The 19,061-nt window shown below is 42.9% G+C and overlaps 1 protein-coding gene across 1 annotated transcript; it reads left to right on the forward strand.

The window, feature by feature from the left end:
* Positions 1-1,049: 1,049 nt before the first annotated feature.
* LOC310861507 (N-fatty-acyl-amino acid synthase/hydrolase PM20D1.2-like) lies at positions 1,050-18,196 on the forward strand. Its single transcript, XM_083768970.1, has 13 exons — positions 1,050-1,305; positions 1,827-1,913; positions 13,726-13,961; positions 14,044-14,130; positions 14,246-14,379; positions 14,642-14,761; positions 14,975-15,050; positions 15,147-15,208; positions 15,292-15,370; positions 16,194-16,265; positions 16,393-16,558; positions 16,670-16,769; positions 17,632-18,196. The coding sequence occupies exons 1-13, from the start codon at positions 1,086-1,088 to the stop codon at positions 17,759-17,761; spliced, it is 1,569 nt and encodes a 522-aa protein (XP_083625096.1). The 5' UTR covers positions 1,050-1,085; the 3' UTR covers positions 17,762-18,196.
* Positions 18,197-19,061: the final 865 nt, after the last annotated feature.

The following is a 19,061-nucleotide window of genomic DNA, read 5'->3' on the forward strand; positions in this document are numbered from 1 at the left end:
AAGCCTAGTCTGCTAAAAGAACTTTCATTTTTAGACTATTTTTACCCCATTTTTTAGACGGTCATTTAGACGTCTAAAAGCCGAAAATTGCTCAGTGGGGGGGAATAGACTTAGTTTGACATTCAGTAACCCTTGCTGTATTACAATGTAAATATAATCTCTGCCAACCTGGGAGAGATTATATTTTTGATGAGTGAGGCATGCTGGTGGAGATTTGTGCACTTTCCTAGTTCCCTTTAAATTGTCAATTTCCAATGGCAATACGAGAGTGGTATTCAAATTAATTTATTTGGAGGGGCTTCTTTCATTCAAATAGTTAGATATTTTTCCAGATATAGAAACCCATCTAAACCAGACTTTTGATGCGTTGTATGAAAGACAAATTGAAGCTGTCACAAAGTAGCAGCTTCATATCCACATGCAGACAGTGTAGCTAGATGACCATAATACAGTACATCAAGTAGGCTTCAGCAGGGACACAGCGGTGCAGTGGTTTGACACAAATCTCTGATGACAGTAACACTAACCGGGTGTATGTGAACATGTTGGCCTCTGCAGTCCAGGAGTGCAGTGTGTTTGGAGTTTGGTTTATAAAAAAGCTGATGGTGTACCATGCTGGTTTAAGATTATAATTAGGAAGAATGGAACCTGCAGGCCGCCTAATAAAGAGCCCAGGCTCGAAAACATAAATAAAATTGGAGCATTTGAGTGTGCAGGTTCTATTACTCCGTCTAATTCGAGTGATTTTACAATATAAACCATCAAGAACATGCCTCCGCTATGCTCCTGACTAGACACTACCCGTCTACCACCAAGAGTTTTTACAATTTGTCAGGTTGTGTAATCATGTAAATAATATGTTCCTACTGTGGACAAAGTCAGATGACATAGCAAGAAGGCAAGGCCACAATTGTACAACTGAGAACAAGAGTTCATAGGTTGTTTGGCTGCTTTCGGGCCAGCAGGTGTCGCTGTAACAAAACCTCTTACCCAGGCTCCATGCTTTACTGTGCTGTTCTGTACTAGAGAGAGAGAGAGAGAGAAGTCTGTCAGCTGCTTGAACACACCAACAACAACAACGCAAAATGACAGACCGTGGAACAAAATTTAAATTATGTAGATTCTTAAAGATCGTCGTTTGTAGCTTGTTATTTATTATTCTGGTGTTGTGTATGATAATCACTATCAGGACACTGTCACTGGATGTAAATGTTGGACTTCAGCTCGCTCACTGGGAGAAGACCAACAATCTGTCGGCAGACATAAACCCGCGCCAGAGAGAAGAACTTATCGCTCTTTTTAAAGGTGATTTGAGTTATTTTAATTTTTAGTCAGTAGAATACAATAAAGTGGATAACGTAACGATAATGTGCACTCATTGACCTGTTCCAAACAGGGCTCAGTTCGCTTAGCAAATTGCTGGTCCGGTCTGGGTCCAGAGCGGATACGGAAACAGTGTATATGCGTGTTTAAATGAGCAAATACAGTAGGCGGGCTTTAGCCCGGATCAGAGGAATCACACCAGTTAATTCGGAATCGAAACCAGGCATTCCACAGGTCCTGCAGAAAGTCTGGTCTGATGAGGTTAATAACCTGTTCAAACTTAAAGAAAAAAGAACAGATCTTCAAACTATCAACGCGTAGCAGTGGGGCGCGTTGATAGCTTGAACATCTGGCGAGCGTTTCAGAGTAGGATTAAGCCTTCAAACTGTCATCCCAAATAAAAGGGGCGTATACCGCGTATACGTTGATTATGGCAGCGTTTATTCTGCCCTTTAGTCTTTATTATTAATAATAAGCATTGCTTTTCATTGTTTGTTATTCAGAGTCAATCCGCATTCCCACCGTGTCCACCTCAGAGACAGAACTCAACACCACCGCACTGCTGGAGTTCAACACTTTTCTGAAGAAAGGTAACGAAACGAACCATGGCACAGTTTATTTACAGGGGGTTGCCCTTTTATAACTATATGGGGTGTTCATGTGTATCCTACCACTGTACCACATCTTACAAAACAGAACAATTATACTCTGTTAAAAAGTGTGTGTGTGTGTGTGTGTGTGTGTGTGTGCGCGCGCGCGTGTGAGAGGGAGGTAAACAGTCAGCAACACCATATCCATAAATTCGGGGACATATTTGCGCAAAATACTGTTAAACATGACGGCATCAGCCTGCTGCATCCTCCTAGCTGTATAAGCTAAATCATCATACTACCCAGGGGGCAAACCACCCTTTTTTTAGGAAACCTGCATTTGCCATGACCTCAAAGGTTGTCCACCAGAAATAGTATCTATGACCCCGTAGGATCACAACCTATATGGACAACCCGGTCAATTTTTTGCTGGAAGTCCAATATGGCCGCCGCAATATTGGCTCCTATTAGTTATAATGGGGGGTGAATAGGGCAAAATTTTAAACCAAAACCAAAATCCACGAAACTTCTCAGGTTGATCAATGATATAAATATGAACATATTTTGTATTGAAGGTTTCCATGAAATTCAATATGGCCGCCACAATATGGCCGCCACAATATTGGCACCCAGAAAATAGGTTTGGCTCTAACTTCTGAACCAGATGAGCTAGAAACGCAAAATCAGTGTCTATTTCATGTTTTCTGACCATGAGAGACTCAATGGAATACCTATTTTTATTATTGGGTGTGTCTGGACCCTTATTGTGCATATTTACAAGATGGTGGCTACCCGAAATAGTGCTTTACCATGATTTCTACCATGATTGTTGACTGTTTTGAATATCGTCACCTTATTAAACTAATTGCCTAAGTCATTTTTTGCCAAATTGCTTTTTTGGCCTAACTCACCACCTGGTGATGCTGGCCACCTCTGGTAAAATCACCCGAGCCCTAATGTAAAAGGCCTTCCTGTTACACCCTATTAAAACAATGGCCTATGTCAAGAGGGAGACTTAGGCCATATTCTTTTGCCTAAGTCATAATAAAATGTGACTTAGGCCATTTTAACACACCTTTCAAAATGGGAGTGAATGGGACTGAATGGGAGGTACTGTTACTATGGGACTGATAGAATGGGAGTGAATGGGACTGAATGGGAGTGAAAGGGAGGTACTGTTACTATGGGACTGATACTATGGGAGTGCATGGGAAGTATTGTTACTATGGGACTGATACTATGGGAGTGAATGGGAGTGAAAGGGAGGTACTGTTACTATGGGTAACAGTACCCGGCCAGGAGACAACCCACAGAGCCTAGTCCCTCCATGTGCCAGAAGTGTACCTCCCAGCCTTGGCAGAGTAGTTCTGGAGTAGTTCCAAGAGATTGTGTGCCCCTGGTTTTTCCCTAGTGGGACTGATTGAGGGTAGCTACTGGGACGTAAGTCGGGACTTGATCACTCCCGGCTGGGTCGCCTAAGTGATGGGTATGATGTTGAGAGATCCGAAACACCGTTGACCTCAGGATACATCACTGAGGATACGTCCCAGGTGCATCCATGCGATGTTTTTTAGTTATAGTTCTTCTATTTATATAGTGACTCATAGGAATAGACTATGTGACAACCAGGTATAGTCTGGTGACACCGGAGAGACGGGTGACAGCCGGAATGTAGACGGCACCCGGTGAGCAGTATGGGTTAGTGCCCCAGCCTGTGTCCTCTGTGAGGATGAAGTCCAACAACCCTCTGTGAGGCCTTTGGGAGGGCCATGCAAGCAGCAAGCGGAACCGCAGCACCATGACCCTGCGGAACCATTGCCCAATGCCCACCACTCCTGAATAAACTGTCTGGTGCTGGGACTCTGATTCAACGCACAGGTCCTCGCTCTACTCCTGGTGAGAGCAGGAGTGGACCTGGTGAGACGTAGGAGGGGCCCGACCAGGAGACAACCCACAGAGCCTAGTCCCTCCATGTGCCAGAAGTGCACCTCCCAGCCCTGGCAGAGTAGTTCTGGAGTAGTTCCAACGGATTGTGTGCCGCTGGTTTTTCCCTAGTGGGACTGATTGAGGGTAGCTACTGGGACGTAAGTCGGGACTTGATCAACCCCGGCTGGGTCGCCTGAGTGAGGGGTATGATGTTGAGAGACCCGGAACCCCGTTGACCTCAGGATACATCACTGAGGATACGTCCCAGGTGCATCCATGCATCCATGAATGGGAGGGAATGTAACTGAATGGGAGGTACTGTTACTATGGGACTAACACGATGGGAGTGAATGGGACTGAATGGGGTGTACTGTTATTATGTGACTGAATGGGAGTGAATAAAAGTGAATGGGAGTGAATGGGACTGAATCGGAGTGAATGGGAGGTACTGTTACTATGGGACTGTCACTCCCATTCACTCCCATTCAGAGTGAAAGGGAGTGAATGGTAGGTACTGTTACTATGGGACTGTCACTCCCATTCACTCCCATTCAGAGTGAATGGGACTGAATGGGACTGAATGGGAGTGAGGGAGTGAATGGGAGGTACTGTTACTATGGGACTGTCACTCCCATTCAGTCCCATTCAATCCCATAGTATCAGTCCCATAGTAAAGTAATCTCTAAGATACATTGTTTTGGTCTCTGATTTTATCTGAAATCATTCCTACAACTCTACATAGGATCTGAGGGGAAATGACAATATGCAATGTCAAATATATATGTCCCTTCTGTGTCATAAATCTTAGCCAATGGATTAATATTGCTTGTGTTTGCTAAAACAGTCAACAATCATGGTAGAAATCATGGTAAAGCACTATTTCGGGTAGCCACCATCTTGTAAATATGCACAATAAGGGTCCAGACACACCCAATAATGAAAATGGGTATTCCATTGAGTCTCTCATGGTCAGAAAACATGAAATAGACACCGAGTTTGCGTTTCTAGCTCATCTGGTTCAGAAGTTAGAGCCAAACCTATTTTCTGGGTGCCAATATTGTGGCGGCCATATTGTGGCGGCCATATTGAAATTCATGGAAACTTTCAATACAGAAAATGTTCATATTTATATCATTGATCAACCTGAGAAGTTTCGTGGATTTTGGTTTTGGTTTAAAATTTTGCCCTATTCACCCCCCATTATAACTAATAGGGGCCAATATTGCGGCGGCCATATTGGACTTCCAGCAAAAAATTGACCGGGTTGTCCATATAGGTTGTGATCCTACGGGGTCATAGATACTATTTCTGGTGGACAACCTTTGAGGTCATGGCAAATGCAGGTCAACCCCCTTTGCCCCCTGGGTATACAGAACCACAACAGTCAACACGGCTCTGACCAGGGTTGCCACATTGACTGAGAGGGAAACAAGCAACCAGGTCTATGAAAATGTTAACAGGCTAGATTGATTGATTTATTGACATCTTTATTAACAGTTTGTAGAATTTACAGTACATTTTAAGCACAAACTCAATACAAAGACTGTCAACTGTGAGTGGACGACCCAATTAAGCATTACACTTGTTTACAACAGGGTCCACATTGTTCAATTCATCAAAACATTTAAAGACATACAAACATTTAGAGACATACAAATAGACATTTCTCTGTAGGTAAAGAACAGAACAGGAATTCATCATCGTATGGGAAGCAAAAAAGGGAAAAGATACAATATACAGTGAGGGAAAATGGGGGGGGGGGGGGTGGGGGGATTCAGATTTTACAGAGGCCAGTTTCGAAATGCAGCCATCCGTAGGTGCCCTTTGAGAGCGGTTTTGAAGGAGTCAAGGGATTCACATGTCTTAATGACTGTTGGTAGGGCGTTCCACATTTTGGTGGCATAGGAGCGAAAATAATTTAGTCCCTTGTTTGTGCCGAATCTGGGTTGTACATGGTTTGTTGCACTCCCTCTGGTGTTGTGGGTGTGGACTTTGTTTACATTAAGGAAGTATTTAGACAGGTACATGGGTATCTTGGTGGTGTATCGAATCTTGTGGACCAGACCCATTGCAAGATGCTGTACTCTGTCGTCGACCCTAAGCCATCCCAGCCTGTCAAAGTGGGCAGGGGTGAGGTGGGTTCGGGGGGTGAGGCCAAGTAGGAGCCTGACCAGTTTGTTTTGAGAGGTCTGGAGCCTTGTTTTAAGGGCCTTTGAGGTGCTGTGGTACCAAGAGGTGGATGCATAGTTAAAGAAACCTTGTACGAGGGCTCCTGTTAAGGTCTTCAAGGTGTTTTTGCTGACCAGTGAGGAGATCCTGTAAACGGAATCTTGTTCTTTGATTGACTTTTTTGATTACGTTGGTGGCCATTTTATCACCGGAAAGATTGGCCTCCAGGATGGAACCTAGGTAGGTAATTTGATCTTTTCGTGTGATAATATTGTCACCCACTCTAACCAAGAAGCCATCTGCCTTGCTGAGTTTACTATTTGATCCGAAGAGGATGGATTCAGTTTTTCCCAGGTGTAAGGATAGTTTGTTATCAGCGAGCCAGGTGCAGATTCTACCGAGTTCAGAGCTGAGGGTCTTTTCAACCTGCAGTTTGTTCCTGTCCGAGACCAGCAGTGCTGAGTCATCTGCGAACAGGAACAAGTTGCAGTCACAAGCTGAAGTCATGTCGTTAACATAAATTAGGAACAGTAAAGGCCCTAGTATGCTTCCTTGTGGGACGCCACAGCTCACTGGGAGGGGAGGGGACAGTGTTCCGTTCACCTCCACCATCTGTTCTCTCCCCTCCAGGTAGGATTGCATCCAGGTAGGATTGCATCCAGCTCAGATCAAGTCAGAAAATCCGAAAAAGTCAGAAAATAAATCTAGAATAAGCAACAATATTGCTGACTGTCAAACATCATTGTCCAATGTTGTTTTAGAGCAGTGGTTCTCAAACATTTTCATGTCATGGACCACTAATATTCTATATATATATATATATATATATATATATATATATAATATATATATTTACTATATATACACACCGGTATATATACAGTGTACACAAACCGTATATCTAGGTGTGCCCCCAGATTTTTAGGCTATGAAAAGTGTGCCCTGGGACAAAAAAGGTTGAGTTAAGCGGTGCCCAAAAGGTAGATCACGATCTCGACCAGCGCCAAAAATGCTCCCCGACAGCATAATCGGAGCAAATACCGGGCAGTGTGTATGAGCCATAACGTGTTGACTACACTACACTGCACTAATAAGGACACATAATAATAACTAATAACCCATCCGTTACTACATGTGGAGTCAACTTCCGCAATTTCCTTCTTCCCATAGTGCGCGGCAAAGTAACTCTGGGATGAGCGGCCGCGAAGCGGCCGCGAAATTCTAGTATGTATACGTATGTCTTACGTCATCATTTAGAGATAGTCATACGTGTACTATATACATAATCAGTCAAATAAAATAGCAAATTGTGCCTGATTTGCTGGGACCAGAGTACATGGTGTGTATATGTATGACTAGCTCTCAATGATGACGTAAGAAATATGGTCATTTATGTAATCTGGTCCCAGCAAACCAGGCACAAATCTGCTGTTTTATTTACATACGCATCAAGTGGCGGGTTGGCTGGCACGGTTTTTGGCACAAAGTAACCACAGTATACCGCTAATCAACTTACAACTACATACTCTATATAGTATATGTATAACTGCTCTCAATGATGACGTAAGTAATACAACATTATGTTTCTGGGGTGTATAAAAGTAACGATAGTGTCAAAAAGTTAACCATAAAGCTTAACGTTAGTGTAGTATGCAAAAACTAAGTATATATCTAAAAGAAAATCTTTGAAAAACTAAAAAGGGATCTAGAATATTTCTAAATTGATAAAAGTGTATTTCTTATATAGATAGAAACTTGAACCATACTTAATAATACTAGGTGTTTACATGCATAAAGTAGATAGGTAGCAAATAGTTACACCTAATAATTAGACATTTCAAACGTTCAGATACTAAGATTCCACAGCAGTCGAAAGTACTTGCGCGCTCTGTTTGCGTACTAGTTGGCCATTTATGGCCTACTAGTGTGCAACAAGCAAGTATGCATTCGACAGAGTGCTGTTCTAGTTAATATTGTATCTGTGTTGTCTCAGCCTTGTAGCTATTGTTTTACTCGTTTCTCCGACATAATTGTAAGCCACATTTTTCACATGTGAATAAATATACACATTTGCTGGTGCTGGCTGTTATCTGTTGTTTAATCTCCAACATGCGTTTGGTAGTTCTATTTATAACTATTTGTTTGGGTTTGAAGTATTCTGGTCTCTGGCGTGCTGGTGTATTTATTCCTTTTAGCTTGCTGTGTACCAGATAGTCTTTAAGATTTTAGTTTTTTCTGTAGGCCGATAATCTTTTTCTTTAATTTTAATTTTTTTAAGTTTCGCTAAAAACCGACTGCACGGTTCAGCCAAAACTGCCATTTTTGGCAGAAGGAGAAGGGGGAAAAAACTAACAATGACAATAAAAGACCAAGTCCTTTCAGGACTGCTTGGTCCTTTAAATAAAAAAAGATCATAGAAATAAATATACAATAATGAGAGTTCCACCGTGTTCAGGTTTGAATCTCAGTAAGTGATGCTGAGAGGTTCACCATCAGGTGGGATGAGATGTTGATCCATCATTTCTTGATCTTTCTGCTGTTATCAATCAATCAATCAGATTTATTGTTACTTCCACAAATATACACTGGGCATACAGGGGAGCAAAATACCGTTCTCCATGGCTCATGGTGCTTCACATTTAAAAACAATAGACACATTAAAAAGAGGCAAGGCCTTATTAAAAAACATTAAGAAGGTAAAAGGAGCAGACAACATTGGCAGGAAAAAGTGCTGATGCATTCAAAGTGCATGTGTGTAAAGTGTTATTCATCCCTCCTTGGGGGCAATATGTGGCGAGTGTTCAGTGTCCTGATGGTTTGGGGAAAAAAACTATTGGACAGCTTGCTGGTGCTTTCTCCTAGGCTCTTGAACCTCCTACCAGATGGCAGGAGTTCAAGGAGATGGTGGGAGGGGTCGGTCATAATATTCATGGCATTCTTGACACAACGGTCCGTGTATATGTCAGCTATGTGGGGGAGGGGGACACCTGTGATCTTCTCCGCTGCTCTCACTATCCTCTGTAGGGACTTGCGGTCGTCATCTGTGCAATTCCCATACCAGGCAGTGATGCAGTACGTCAGGACGCTCTCGATGGTTCCTCTGTAGAACGATGTCATGATAGGGGGGGGGGGAGTTCACTTTCTTCAGACTCTGCAAGAAATACAGGCGCTTCTGGGCTTTCTTAGTGATGGCTGAGGTGTTAGTGGACCACTTTAGGTCGTCAGCAATGTGCACCCCCAGGAACTTGGTACTTTTTACCCTTTCCACAGCAGCACCGTTGATGGTAAGTGGGGTGAGCACAGTAGGGCCTCTAATGACCATCTCCTTGGTCTTGTCCACATTTAGGGACAGGTTGTTGTCATTACACCACATGGCCAGTTTCTCCATCTCCTCTCTGTATTGTGTCTCATCGCCGTTCGTGACTAGACACACCACCACTGTCCTTCGTCTGGAATGTGGTCTCGGTTGTTGTTGTTGCTGTTGTCGTTGGTTGCCATGGCTGCCAGTTCCCACCTGATGTTGTGTGGGAGTTCTGATTGGTCCAGAGCGTACTGAATAACTTCTAGCTTACATAACGTCTTAAGACAAGGACTCAAGTATAAGATGAACAGCTCATCAGAGATAAGAGACACTATTTCCTTTATTTCCTCCAAAGAGGATGATATGATCTCCCACAATGCAACAGCACATACCATACATTGGACATAGTCCTTTCCACTTGGGCTCAACCTTCTTCCAGGAGAAGGTCTCTGGACTGAATTTCCACATATCATTGAAGGTCTGTTTTTGTTTCAGGCCACCAAATATGTACAGCTCTCCATTGTAGATAACTGCTGAATGACACCAGCGTCCTTCTGGTAGAATTTGTGCAGAAGGTGTGTCCAGCCAGGCGTTTGTCTCCGTGTCAAACACTCTGATGGTGTTGTAGACCCCCTCCCTCCGGCCCCCGATTACAAACATCTTTGTCCTGACGATGGTGGCAGAGTGACCGTGTGAAGCAGGAGGTAGAGTTCCTCTGGTGTTAATTAAAGTCCAGACCATTGTGCTGGTGTCCAACTTGTACATGTCATTAGTGTATCCATTGCTTTTGGTGTGTCCTCCATGGATAAACATGACCTTCTCCAACACACAGGCTGAGTGGTAGATCCTCTCCTCTGGAACAGTCCCAGAAACCCTGGGTTGGAACCATCTGTGGGAGTCAACATCAAATGCATAAAGCACATTGCAGTAAGGATGGCCTCCCCAGATGTAGACTGTATCTTCAACCAACACAGCTGTGTGGCCGAAGCGCATCGATGGAACCTCAAGGTCACTGTCTCCTCTTCCAGGTTCCACTGGAGGTAACTTCTTCCAGCATAAAGACTCTGTGTTGAAGACATGGACATCCATCTGTTCCATGTTGTAGTCCGATCTGTTCCCTCCATCACAGCCTCCAAAGGAATACAGTTTGTTCCTCACTGCTACAGCAGCATGACGGAATCGCTTTGGTCCTCCTGCTTTAGAAACGGTCCAAGACAACATCACTCTGTCTGTCTGTTTGTCTGCCAGTCTGTCTGTCTGTCTATCTCGATCTCTTCTTTCTCTCGACGGCTACGGTCATTTTCAACACGGTGCATCATCTTATATCTTCTGGTGTGAAATCACACGAGACACAAACTGTTGCCATGCACACCTTAACGACGCAGCTGTTCTTCATCTGCACCCTTTGAACTCTATTGCTACATTTATTACTTTATTGCGGCTACCTTGGGGTCTATGGATCTATGGATCTATGGCCCTCATTTATCAACCGTGCGTACGCCAAAATATGGGTGCACGCATTACCGACATTTTCGGCATTTACCATTTCCACCAAAGCTTGAAATTGAACTTGAGTAGGACAAAAAGTCACGTCTGGTCGGGAGCTGTCGTACGCTTTGTCCTTGGCTGTTTTTCTGTCGTACACAAGCGGAGCAGCATTGTCTGAACTGTTGACACGCTGTCACAGGCATCTAAGCATATGTTTTCACTCCTAAACTGTTCATATAAAACTATGTATATAGCCTACATGTAAAAAAAAGAAAAAGAGAGATTTCCAACTTTATAAGTAATTAAATTTGCGCAATTAAAAACAATATAACATGTTTACAATGTATTAGTTTGTGCTTAAACTAACAGTGCTTTACTGGCCTTGTTATGCGAGCGCACTTGTGAGATGATTTGGGAGCGCATGCGGCACTTAGATGCGGCATGACATCAGATGCCTATATCACTGTAGCCTACTGTCTGTGATATTATTTAAAAAAAAGGCATAAATGGACTGCACGCCTTTATTTCCAAGTGACAATGACAAGCATACAGCTTGCCTATTTGCAATTGTAGCAGGCTATAGGCGTAAGGGGCTTAATCATTCACCATTTAAATAATTGCTTTGACAGTTCAGATAAAAGCAAGATCATTTTAGGGGGTCGGGAGGACGGGACCGCGGTGTGCGTCGCCAACACATACCAGCACACATGCAAGCTGCAAGCCTTCATCCATATGTTTATGATTCGTTCATCAATGATCAAATCACTACAACGTTGATTATGACTGCCTTGACATCGACATGATAGCCTATCTCTCATGCAGGCATCACTCACCCACAGGACTTATCACAGCAGTGCGCAGTCTGACGCCTTCGCCGTGCACTGCGCACAAATGGGTAAAATGAATATAGGCCAGCCTACAAACCTATTCCATTCATGGTAGGGATGCACCGAAAGGGAAATTCTTGGCCGAAACCGAATACCGAATATAGGAAACAGTTGGCCGAAAACCGAATACCGAATAGCCGAATACATATTTGTTATAAAGCTACCTGATTATGGCAAAAGACATGATTATGGCAAAACCTAACTTAAATAATAAACACTTATGGGTCCATTAAAAAACATCTAATTAATTGGAGGCTTTGTTATTAATTAATCTCAATTAATCACATTTTAATCGCATATCAATAGGCCTATTTGACCTGAGCAGTGAGCTTTTTTTTCTACATAAGCATAGGCAATAAAACAAGTAGTAATAATAATAGTGATAATAATATTATTTATATAAAGCTTCTCTGAGTACTTATCGACACTTTTCAAGGAGAACATGAGAAAACAAATAAAAACAACTTTATTAGAGAAAAACTAAGACTATGGAATAAAATAAATTAAAGTGGAATTCCAGAGGTGGGTTTGAATTTATAGGTGGTGGCATGTCTCTGAGTTTTGGGAAGGGCATCGTTTTGACAGGTCTGCCTGCTGTGGACAGTGAAACCCTGACCATTAAACAGGCAGAGGCAACGATAGTCTATCATTCATTGTTAAAGCTCCAAATGATATTCCCATTCGTCTTTGTGTCTGCCCGTGTAAACGCAGCAGCGAGTTTGAGGTGTTGGGGAACGGATGGAAAGTACTGTTAAAACTAACGTTAGCTCCCATGCTAGCTATAGCTTCCCTCGTCAACAGACCACCACCCGTCCACAGATCGGGTGGAAGAGCTGCTGATATCACGTTGCTTGTGCCCGTGGATGGGAAATTAAGGAAGGATCAGCTGTTTGCGATCACTTTATAAATGCCGTGGCGACGTGGGTGTACTACGAAACCTGCACTCGAATCTGTGGCAGATTTTACACTCGATTGATAAATGAGGGCCTAAGGGTCTTCCACACACTACAGGGTTCCCTAACACTGAGCTGTGTTGTATTTTGAGGCTGTGTGTGTGTGTGTGTGCGTGTGCGTGTGTGTGTGCGTCTGTGTGTGTGCGTGTGCGCTCGCGCATGCGCGGAATGTGCTCAAGCTGACTGGCTGATCACGGAATGTGATGTATGGTGATAAGAGTGCCGCTCACGTCACGCGGGTGTGATATTTTTCTCCATATCGCTGTGTGAGAGACAGTCCACTGAGCAACTCAAAGTGAGGCTGAATGACAAGCATTTAGCATTCTGGCTCTTTGAGGGGAGCTAGCGCGCCCTATGGACAGCTTTGTGTGTTTGTGTGTTCTCAGGGGTGGCCATAGGAATCTGGAGGCCCGTTTCAAGACTAAATATGAGGCCCTGAGGGTGGAGGTCCCCCACTGAGGGTGGAGGCTCCCCTGAGGGTGGAGGTCCCCCTCTGAGGGTGGAGGTCCCCCTTGAGGGTGGAGGCCCCCTTGACGATGGAGGCCCGTTTCAATTGAAACTGGTGAAACATACTTAAGGCCTCCTATGAGTCTAGGCATAGTACTGACATGACATTATAGACTATAGCCTCAGTTACTTTGTGTATCAATGAAGGAACTGGAAGTTAACCATGCCCCCAGGTCCCCCCACTTGGTCCCCTTCTTTTTTGAGAGGCTATATTCAGCTATTGGTGTAGATTTTGGTCCTACACAAACATTAAATTCCCATTGACAATGAATCGAGAATTTACGCCATGATGTACGATGGTAAGAGCACCCCTCACTTCACACGGGTGTGACTTTTCCCTCTACACTGACTCACGGAGTGTAGCTTAGAAATCCCGTCACTGAAAATAGCCAATCTACAACTCACAATGCACCGCATTGTAGATTGGTTAACTATGACAGGTCGAGGCAAGAATAGAGATGCTAGTTACTTGCTACGGTTCATGCGGTGAAGTGTAGGGTAGTCACACTGTCACACTGTATGCAATATGCACAAAAGGGAAATATGTTGAAAAGTTATGTACGCCTGTCTCCTCGTTTCAGCCTTTCCAACAGTTTTTTCTTCGGGCCTGGTCCAGCATGAGCTCGTTTCCAACTACAGTCACCTGTTATGGGTGGCAGGTACCCAGCCTCGTCTGGTACCTTACATGCTATTGGCCCACATCGACGTAGTTCCTGCGTCCGAGGCTGACGGCTGGGAAGCTCCGCCATTCTCTGCTAAGGAGATGAATGGTTTCATTTATGGCAGAGGGACCATTGATGACAAGCACTCTCTTATGGTAAGAAATGGTGTGTGACAGGCTAGCAGTGCACCAAGTCAAAGGTTATTTATTGAACACCCTTTAACTTCTTTTCTCCCAGGGAATTCTCCAGGCTCTGGAGTACTTGCTGATGAAAGGCTATAAACCACGCAGGGGCTTTTATATCGGCATGGGACACGATGAAGAGGTACGTTAACCAATGATGAACAACTAATGTCTAAATTATTTTCCCTCTGACATTCAACATGTCACTGAGAATAGAAATAAAATTTAAGTATGCGTGTGTGTATGTTTGGGTAAAGGTGTCAGGTTACCAGGGGGCCGTGAACATAGCGCGTCTGCTGAAACAACGCGGCGTGCAGCTGGCGTTTGTCCTGGACGAGGGTCTGGCGGTTCTGGATGGAGTCATCAGTGGTGTGGACGGACCCGCTGCTCTGTGAGGAACCATCGCTGACGGACATTGTAGAAAAAAGCAACACACGCATTGTTCCAAACTTCCTGTTATTTAGAGCCATTACGAAACACAGTTTATGTTTTGCAGCCATTGTTGTATACAGTTTAAGCACAACCCACTGAAAAGTAGAGATAGAAACACACGACTTATTGAACTATCGTCTTTAGTAGCAGATACAAAGCATTATGATCCCAACAACAACCATCTCTCTCACTCTCACTCTCTCTCTCTCTCTGTTTTGTAGGATTGGTGTAAGTGAGAAAGGTCAAGCTACAGTAAAGCTGAGTGTGTCTACATTTCCAGGTCATTCCTCCATGCCTCCCAGTGAGAGCAGCATTGGTATCTTGGCTACAGCAGTAAAAAGGTGCTGCAAAGAAATACAATTTTTGGACTACAGTAGAGTTTTATCCCCCCAGCGTATCCTAGTCTAGAGGGAGCTGAAAACAAACTTACTGTAGGCAGAAAGCCACTGACTTGGCTCACCTATGCACAACTTCTAAGTTGCCTTGTTGTTGAGATGAATTATTAATATCCAAGACTTACTGACGTACTGTCTCTTCACTTGCTGTGTTTTAAGGCTAGAGGAGAACCCAATGCCTAGACTGTTTGGACAGGGACCTGAACGTGGAACCTTTGAACATCTGGCTCATAAGGCAAGACACTGCTGTAAATCTGCTACCAGTCATGTGACATCAAACATCTCTTTGCAATATTTTTTTATCACCAGTTCTACTTCTATGATTTAACAGTTCGGGCTTCCACTGAAACTCATCATGTCGAACCTGTGGCTGTTTTCTCCACTTATTGGCAGGTAATTAAATGTCCACTGGGGGACTAAATATGTTTAATTAAGCATAACTAGGAATAAATAGATAAGAATGCTTCATGTTGCAGAATGATGGAACGAAGACCTGACACCAATGCTTTTGTACGAACCACCACTGCTGTCACCATGTTTAATGCAGGAGTTAAGGTACGTTTTTACAATAAGGTTATTATGTACAGTACAATATGGCTGTGGAACAAGACACGCTGAAAGGGTTCTTGGCGCACGTCGAGTCTGCATGTTCATATCAACTAATTAAGTTAAAAATGTGTGTTTGTATGACGTCAATCAAGTGAAACCAAACATACATAGTATTACATACATAGCAATACAAGTTTGAAATAAAATGAGCGTATAGGCTTCTAGCCTACCTTCCGGCATTTTGCCAAAGTCTTCCATGCGGTGATGGAAACCGAGCAATGAAAACGTCGGGGGGCGCCGGAAATCTATATGTATGAAAGAAAAGTTCACCCGGAAGGTTTCTGAGAGAAGAAGCGTTTTGGGTCAAACAAACTACACAGACATTAGACTGTATTAGTTCTTCACAGCTTTACAAGTGCTTATAATTTTCTGGGACACTATACAGTGGGGCGGCGGTGGCTCAGGGGTAGAGTGCCTGGATGGTAACCGTAAGGTTGCCAGTTCAAACCCGGGCTCCCCCAGAGTTACTGTTGAAGTGTCCTTGAGCAAGACACTGAACCCCTAATTGCTCCCGATGTGCTAGTTGGTGCCTTGCATGGTTTCCGCTGCCATCGGTGTATGAATGGGTGAATGTAATGCACAATCTCTGTAAAGCGCCTTGGATAAAGGCGCTATATAAATGCACCATTTACCATTTACAGCTTTACAGGTGCTTGTATATTTCTGGGACACTTACCTCAATAAAGCATTTAGCTGCTCCCTTTTCCTATCTGTTATATTTTGAATTTATTTTCCCTACTGTTCACCATTTTCCTTCCTCCACACCCAGGTGAATATCCTCCCTTCGCTTGCTGAGGCCTTCGTCAATCTGCGTATCCATTCAGCACAGACGTTAAAAGAGGTGAGATTCAGCCCCTTTCAGACAAAGTTGCTAGGTATAGTACAGTTACAGTAGATGTTACCCAACTCATCACCATATTACAGCCTGGGAGTGAGAATGTGTAGCAGCTGAGATGTGTGTTGTTCAGATTATGGACCTGATCCAGTCCACTGTTGGGGACGAGCGTGTGAAGATAGAGCTTGTGTCAGGATTCGACCCTCTGCCTGTCAGTTCGTATGATGAAACCTCCTTCGGTTACCAGATCATCAAGAAAACTGTGCTCGACATGTTCCCACAAGTAACCGTGGCACCAGGTCAGAACCATGTGTAAATGGGATAGGATTCTTTTCACTGGAGTGGTGGTTGTATTTCTTACAATCCATGACCATGAGGTAATTATTTTATCCAAAATGTTCCACATGCAGGTATTTGTATTGGGAACACAGACAGCCGTCACTTCAAGGAGCTGACCAATGATATCTATCGCTTTGCTCCTATCTGGCTCAAACCTGGCGATGCTCAAAGGTAAGAATTTTCAAATGGTGAGTGATGGTTCACTCGACCAAGTCTGTTGCTGTCAATATAGCCTGGCCCAGCCAGCCAGCATGATTTCTGGTATAGAGAGGCAGGTGCCGGCTGGATCAGCTGGCGGATCCTATTGGTTCACCAGTCTGAGCGCTCGCCCCCTCCCCTCCCTGGTAGAAAACAGTGGAGAACACTGACTCATACTGTAGATATTAAAAATAATAGATCCCTCATTGGCCGCTTTTTTGGAGCTATGCGTGTCGACGGGAGGCCGGAACAATTTACACTCTGGGGCAGAAGTGTGCCGGAGGTGTGGAAGGCAAAGGCAGTCTTATGATCCAACTGTGTGACCCAGTTGTAGTTAAAGACGCACTCCCGCCAAATTGTATTATTTTGTTTGTCTCATGTGAAAACCCTGGTAGTTCTTGCACTCTGTATGTCTACAAAGCATTAATTTAGAATTTTACAACTAAAATCTAGTCTTCAGTCTAGCATTCATTGAAAACAAGTTTGGTGCGATCATGTCACACACCAAACGCCATTTGGGGACTCACTAAATGAATTAGGAAATATGCAGAGAAACAAAACGAGTGCTCCCTCGTAGCCTGACGCCACTGTGCGTCTTTCTATGGGGGCGTGACTCGTTTGTATACAACTAGAAAGCATAGCAATGGAAAGTGGGGGCAGTGATAACGGTTGCATGATAATGGCTGCATGATAGCGGCACCACTTCCGCCCACTTCTCACTTGTAAGATAAGATACAGTTTGTACATACAGTACGTATCGTTGAATCGTTTGAGTATGAATGGGCCTCAAGTATGATGTTTTGGAAAACATAACATTTTTGCCATTTGTTTTCAGGATCCATGGCATCAATGAAAGGATTTCTAAGAAGAATTATGAGGAAATTGTAATTTTTTACTTCAACCTGTTCCAAAACGGCGACATTCAGAAGCTTCCTGATCCTCACAACTCTGACCATGACCTGTAACGAGCGGCATCCAAAGACAACATGTCTAATTTTCAGGACCAAAATAAGTCTAGCCGTGACTTGGAGTGCAGTCAATTTAACCACTTTTTCTTTCACAACACATGTTGTGAAAGATGTGGTTTATCAGATATAGGGTTGGTTTCAACTTTCAATGTTCTTAAACCTTAAGCTTGTCTTTCTTTACCTTTGGTAAAAGTTCTTGGTAATCTTAATTTAAAGTTTTGACTTGTTGCTGATAAAATAATATATAATATAAGTTAAGAAGTTAATATATTGTAAAATCTATGTAATACTTGAAGTGACTTACACCTTTTTGACAAAATAAATGCACTGTTTGTACTTTTCAGCAATGTCAGTTAGCACAAAAGTCGTTTTAGAACTTATGTTCTTGATATGTTGTTTTAGTTCCTGGCAGAAATAAATAATTGACAACCAGTTTGATTTTGAAAATGAGCTGTGAAACCTTTGGCACTTTGTATACACTCTTTTTGAAAAAGCTAATTTCCATGAGTTATTAAATAATAGACATGAAAGTTTCACTAATGAATGCTGTGATTTATTGTTGAAATTTGAAACGTCATATCTCTTACGAGCCTTATTAAGATACTTATTACGTATATAAGTATCTTATATGTATATAACTTCCCTTCCCTTTACTTATACGTTCCATTTTTACTTGAAGGTAAATTGTATTGTATTTAGCTTGTGATTAATTGTTAACTTACTGTACCATAAACCAAAACCAGTATTATGAATAAATCATTGCTTTTGTGTATTTCCATTATGCATCTCCACAAAAGTTATTATACTTAAGAGTTAATGGCTTGAATATTCACTACTAGTGATGTAATCAGGAGGACATGGAAAGTGGAAAGATGAAAATTGGAAAAAGAAAAGAATATCCTAAAATGTTAATTATGCTTTGGTTAATTGGTTTCCTTTTATCGGTAGAGCTTTTGACCTGTATATTGGTTTTAGTAGTCTACCTGTTTTAAGATATTGTTCGCATTATATATCATTATATGACATTGGTCTAATAAATGTTTTGTATTCCTATTGTTCTTAAACGTTTAACAAATTTCCTGTTTTTGGAACTCAAGTCTCAAGTCCTTGTGGGGAACCCAGTTTACTGGTCTAGTTAGATAATTCCTTGAACAATCTCAAGGTGGCGTAGTCATACCTAAAAGTAAATCCTTTGCTACACTTGGTTACAATCTGTCACAGTCGGCAGGACAGAATAAGGCACTTGAGACATTTGTTCATTTTTTTTTTCTCTTTGTTGGAAATGTCTCAATTTCTT

The sequence above is a fragment of the Protomyctophum parallelum genome, assembly GCF_964188405.1.
Source record: "Protomyctophum parallelum genome assembly, chromosome: 7".
Classification (NCBI taxonomy): domain Eukaryota; kingdom Metazoa; phylum Chordata; class Actinopteri; order Myctophiformes; family Myctophidae; genus Protomyctophum; species Protomyctophum parallelum.